The 6,483-nt window shown below is 42.9% G+C and overlaps 1 protein-coding gene across 2 annotated transcripts in view; it reads right to left on the bottom strand.

Annotated features, from left to right (window-relative positions):
- The window catches only part of PTPRB (protein tyrosine phosphatase, receptor type B), a 111,927-nt gene that overhangs the window by 81,030 nt on the left and 24,414 nt on the right, over window positions 1–6,483 (bottom strand). For both annotated transcript variants that reach the window (XM_019514729.1, XM_019514728.1), the window contains exon 4: window positions 6,159–6,426. In XM_019514729.1, the coding sequence (XP_019370274.1) occupies window positions 6,159–6,426 (268 nt within the window). The remainder of the gene's footprint in view (window positions 1–6,158; window positions 6,427–6,483) is intronic.

A 6,483-nucleotide genomic window follows, 5' to 3' on the forward strand; every position in this document is an offset into this window, starting at 1 on the left:
TGGGGGAGGGTGGGTATAGCAAAATGTGTCAGGAAGCCTTAACAATGGGCCTTGCTACCAGCTCCACCTATAACATATACTAATCCACAAAGGATTATTGCGCTGGCAAAACGAATAGCTTTAGGATAAAATTATTCATGGAAGACAATTGGTTTAATCAGAAAAGATCAACATTTGGGCTTCTGAAATAAATACTAGATCTGTATAAGATAAGGTTCATTAGGTAGGTGTGATATCTTTTATTAGACATCTACCCAAAAAACCTTGCATGCCTATGTCCTTAGACCAACATGGCTACAACCAACAACCCCATATAAGGTAAGATGCTAATACAGCTGAAAATTCATCAGACTGACTGAGAGTGTCAAAGAACCATGCCTAATAGTTGGCAGGCTCTTTCATTCTTGTTGAGACAACAAAATTAGGAGTATGTTGACTGCTCATTGGTGCTCCAAACCACCCCCCAACACTGTAATGCAAAACATATCATATCAAATCATTCAAAGATAACAGCGTATTATTTTATACACTATATCTTCTGTGTACACTGCATTAGATGTGGCATTTATCTTCTAAGGTGTATTTAAAGGAGAACAAAAAAAGCTTGCGTGCCTAGAAAGGAGAAGTTCAGAAATTCAGACTTTATCTAATCTATCTGGCCCAGGAAAGAAAACACTCAGTCCTTTGTACATCCGTTAGAACAAAGGAACAATGAGATTGGGAAGTGCCTGGCCTGAAAGAGCCCTTGCTGGAAACAAACACTTAAAAAACCATTTACATTGTTATAAAATTCTTTGCTGGCCACTGTCCAACACTTATATATCACAGAAATAAAATATTTTCATGAAGATATTTTTATACTAGTCTATGATATATGAACGAATGCCTTCAAGAACACAGAATAAATAAATAAATCCACAAATCTTCAGGGTCCATTTTTTTTTTACTTCTGCTGAATGAGTTATATTTTTCATGAAGATTTTTAACAAACCTACTATGCATGTACAGCTACTGCCCACATTATATTAACATGGTAATTATGATTGCATACGTAGATTCCCGAAGACATAATGGTGCTTAAATCAAAGAAACAAAATGCAGATTTGATCTTGCAAGATGAGGACAGGACTGAGAGTGGAAATTCTTGAGCTTCAATCCTCGTGGCCTTCAGGATCACCTGGAGTCCTGCAAAGTTTATGAACTCTGATGGTCCACTGCATGGGCGGGAGCATTCTTTTTTTCTTTCTAGTTAAGTACTAAGTTTCAAACAGGATCCTGGCTCTGCTGGCACAGAAGGAGGTATTGATGTGCTGTGCTACCTCACTCAGTTTGGGGAATGGTAGCAGCTAAATTCACCAATATGGATTTTGTAATATTTTAATAGAATACTACACCATTTATGCCCCGTCTAATTCTAGAAGAACCTAGTTTTTCTGTCAGATGAAAATATAACAATCAACAGCAACTTTAAAATGTTTTCTTTTTCAAAAAACATGGGAATTTCCAAATAATATTAAGATATCCTCAGGGTTCTGAAGGCCAATTATGTATTTCTAGAATTTAAATGGTGCATTTTCCTCTAAATGTAATTGTAGGCTGGAACTTCTGCTGTGTTTTTTATAAAATGTTGTGACTAAGACCTTGAGGTCATTCAGTGGGGCATTTGCAGAATCAGGGGCCTAAGTGCTGGTCTGAAAATGGGTCAGATACAGTTCCACCACCCTTATTCTTGTAGCAGTTCTTTTTGCAAAAAATAGAAAAATGAGGCTTATACTACAATAAAAAATGATCTATAGGTTTATACTTTATCATATTTAAAAGGTTTTGATAATATTGGCCAACTCATATATATACAGACATACGTGTGTGTGTGCACGCACATGTTTGTGTGTGAATATGTATGTATATATATATATAAAATTTTATATGATTTAAACTCGAGGCTAATTTAGGGATGGGCAATTATTTGGGCTGGAGGGCCAGTTAAAGAGTTTTAAATGCCAGGTCAGGGATGGGTGTGCTGACCCAGCCTGGCATAGTGGTGGGAGGGTGAGAGAGGGCCTTTGATCCTATCCGACCCCCGGCTTGTCTGCCTTACCATTGGGAGCAATGGACAGAGCAGGTGGGCGGGCAAGTGGGGTCTCCATGAAGACCAGCCTGGGACCCCCATGGACAGGGCAGGCTCAGCGGAAGGATGGAATGGACAATGGGCAGGTGGGGAGCAGCATCAGGGAGTGGAATGGGTGGGTGAAACCAGGATTGTGGGACAGTGACAGCACAGGGCCAGAGCTGCGATTGCGGGACAGTAACAGTGCAGGGTTGAGGTTGGGATCACAGGGTGGTGACAGCGAGGGACCAGGGCCCAGGGCAGAGCCACGATCTGCCTCCTGCACATCCCTGTGATGCACACCAGTTCCACAGGCAGGAACATGCAGGAAATAGATCATGGATTTTCCCCAGGCCCTAGCCCCATGCTGTCATGAAAACCCAGCCCCAGCCCCAGCCACCTGTCCTAATCCTGGATGCCACTCCTCATCTGCCCACAGCCCCATCCAATCTACCTGGCTAAGTGAACTCTGCCAGTGGGTATCCTGTGCCGGTCTTCATTGAGACTCTGCCCACTTGCTACATCTGGTGCCCCCCAGCAGTTAGTGCCGGGCAGACAGGCTGGGCAGTGGGGCCAAGTCTGGAGGCTGCAGCAACAGTGGAGACACAGGCAGAGGCAGGCTGAGAGGGCTGCCAGGAAGCCAAATCTGGCCACCATGCCAATCACGCCCCACTGGACTCCTGGGGAGGCAGCACCGGCCACATTCACCACAGCCTCAGCTGTCCCCAGTGCCTGGGCCAGTTGGGACTGAGCGACCCGCATGGGCCAAGCAATCTCATGGCAGGCCAGATCTGTCGCACGGGCTGTATTTTACCTACTCCTGGGTTAATCACATCTTCTCTGTGAGGTCTGGCATGCCGAATTTCTCTCTAGCTCAGTGATTCTTAACTGTTATCATTTCCCCCTCATTTTCTGTTCTCTAAAAATAGCACTGATGTGAAAAGGAACTAGCACTTTATAATACATAAGCCAGTGGTTCTCAACCTTTTTTGGACTTGAGAAACCTCACTGGATTCAAAATACTCCTCATAACCTTTGTGAATTGAATGGCACCCAATTTCAAAAACTAATTTGTATTTTAGAGTGCTTACACAGGGCCTGGGCAGTAGGCATGGAGGATCTCCAGGTAGGGAAAAGCCTGAGCCTGGCTTATCTGTTTAGCTTCTCACACATCGCTTATCTCCTCCTGCCTCAGATTTGGTAGAACCCCAGGGTGCCCCAGCACCCTGGTTGAGAATCACTGGCATAAGCACATATCTGGGGACTGAAGACCACTTTTAGAAGATCAGATATTTGACTTTACTTGAACGGATTATTCTGGAGCATTGTATCAATATTTTATAGTTACATGTACTGAAAAATTAAATGGCATTTATTTCCTAAGAATCTCCATAGTACCCAAGTGTTTGTATAAATTTAGGCGAGCTTTTCTTGTTTAATCCCCCCCCCACCGGAAATGTAATATATTAAGGTAGTCACATTACATTTTTATTCAAGAGTTGGATTAACACTCACAAATCGAAGACAATTTAAAATTTGGCATAGGACTTGCAGCATGTTTAGTACACATTATGCATTAAACTTACCTTTAAAACCCTAAACAGAATAAAATGAGTTGAAGATAAAAGGGAATCTTTTTGATTTAGGGGGTTAAGCCAGAGCTTCACATTATTTAACAATTCTACCACAATAAATACGTGTGAACATCTGACATGAAGGTATAGCAGTAAGTAAAACATTGTGGGTAAAATGCAAAATCAGCATGAGAATTAGCTTATATAAGCTTTAGCAGGACTGAATGTTAGCAAAAAAGTTATTTATGCAGTCTATGAAGCAGGCATGTCATTTAAAGTGTTAGTCTGTGTATTTTTATTGCACATAATGTATGTGCATATATAGCTTTATAACACAGATCTTTTTATGAACATGTACATGTATAGTGGCCCTGATTCTTTCCTCCTGATGTCAATGGCAGTTTTGTCTTTGATATGCCCATAGGGCTGCTCACATATACACATTTATAGGTTAGTTTCCAGTAATATATGCCTTTATGGATTTAATGTTGATAAATTATTTCACAAAATTCTCAACATCAAAAATTACTGAGCAAAAAAGTTGGGATAGAAAATTAGAATAAAACACTGCCCCTAGTGGAAAAAGGAAAGGAATAACCTCTTTAAAAAACCTGTAACTTACCACATACAAAAGTGTACAGCTTATTATGATTACATTGTTATACACCTTCCCAATTTAAGACATTCATTACAAATGTTGTGAGGAGTTATACTTTGCAGATAATTATTTTTTTTCTAAACAGGATGCAAACCATCTACATAGCCTAAATGGATTCAGTGGATTCAGGTGCTTGGTGATAACACAAAGTACAAGGCTTAAGCAATCTAAGCAGATGCTTCTACAGGCGTCTCTTGCAATATTCTCTATTTATATTCTAACAGTGTCCTTCTGCTTTTTCCGATTTCTCTGCTATCCAGTATCCAAGAAAAAAAAACACCACCTAGACCAAGGTCTTGGAAGAATTTCAGCTGTAAACTTTTATCAGTCTTGTTACTCTGTATCTATATTAGATCCACACCGGACAATGCAAAAGGCTGTTAACAACTGTTTCAGTTATTCCTCTCATCTTCCTTATATTCTTTCAAAAGATATTTATCAAACAGGAAATGTGTCAGAAATGACATTTACAAAACACTGTCTAAATTTATCCATCTTAAAACAATTCCTATTGGACAAAGTATATCATTTGCTGTCTATACGGCTGCTTTTTTCTCACTTCTATTCAAAGGCTCTGCGTAATAAATATTTATCATTCAATACAGTTTGTGATATACACCTCCAGCTCTGATAACAGTTAATCTGTTATTTTAAAATTGTGAGTCATCAACATCAAAAACAGTTGGCACGCGCATACATTTAAATTGCTGTTGCTATGGACACTATTACCCAGTCCTAACAACCAACACCTGTAATGTGTTTAAATGTCTATCATAGCAGATTTGCCTACAATAGATTTTTAGCTTGAGTTAACAGATTGCCAATTAACCAAGACATTTCAAACAGTAGTAAGAGCTAGTTCAGAAACTGTGCAGTACTTATGATGCAAGACACTGGTCAGAGAAGGTCATTTCTGAGTGCCATCGACTTTAAACATAAGCTAAAACTACGTTTTAAAACTAGTTTCTCTCTACAACTAAGATGCCAGACAAGGATGAAAAAAAGGAAAAGAGTATGACAGGACTTGACATGTTGAAATGAGCGCCGCTGGTTCGAGCTCTATAGCTTATTACCAAACAGATGAACGTTGAATGTATTCTGGTCTTAAAAAATAATAATAATCTCAAGTTTACATGCCAATATAGGCAAAATGGACACAGCTCTTCTCTTACTGAAGTCAATTATTCTGCGCAGCCTTTTGTTGTAAAGCTACATACAAAGTAGCTGCATAGCCTGCATAGAAAGCCTGCCATAGAAAGCCTGCCTGGGACGGTATGAGCAATAGAAAAAAATCAGTAATAACCGGTCATATTTCTAAGACAATAAGTCTACCGTGCATTCCCAAGGCTATCGAGCTCCGCACTTCGTGTTATCACCAAGCTCCTTACTGAATCCTGCCTAGATCCCCACGATTAATGTCCCCTTGTGCTTGCAGGGCATATTAATCCTCCTTACATTTTTTTAGTTCTTTATATTTGACTATAAAATGAAAACAGATGGGGGGGACGGGGCTTTGACTAGTTCACCACCAACTTCTGGGGGCTGCATGGCTCATGGGGGCCCAGAGAAGAGAGGGCTTGGACTGGAAACCCCATCCTTGAGCACATCTGATTTCTCCCGGCGGAGCTGAAACACGGGCTGAATCCAGCCTGCCAGCAGCGATGCATCGCCCGGCTGCTGAGGGGCGCGCAGGAAGCTCCGGGTGGGCTCTCTTGGGTTTGTTCGTTTTTTAAGGGGTTATGAAGAGCCCTGAACACACAGGCCCGTGAGAGCGCGCTCGGGCGGCAGCGGGACCTCTGCCCTCGCCCTTGCTCCTCACCTGTGCGCAGGGAGATGTTGGCGGCCTCGGGCCCCGTCAGCGCCTGGACGCGGAAGCTGTAGAGGGTCCCGGCTTGCAGGGGGTCGCAGCTGGCGGTGTAGGTCGCGTTGTGGCGCCGCACGGGCTGGCAGGCAGCGGGGCCGGGCTGGGCGCTCAGGCTGAAGTTGCAGGGCGGCCCCGCGCTGCTCCAGCGCACGTACACTGCCTGCGCGGCCGCCCGCCACTGCGGCCGCTCGATGGGGCAGCGCGCCGGCTCCGCGCCGCCGTCCTGCGGGCATCACACACCTGCTTAGTGTCCCGGCCCCAAGGGGAGCCCCGCGCCCCC

Source organism: Gavialis gangeticus, unplaced genomic scaffold (assembly GCF_001723915.1).
Source record: "Gavialis gangeticus isolate Ggan-Ray unplaced genomic scaffold, GavGan_comp1, whole genome shotgun sequence".
Classification (NCBI taxonomy): Eukaryota; Metazoa; Chordata; order Crocodylia; family Gavialidae; genus Gavialis; species Gavialis gangeticus.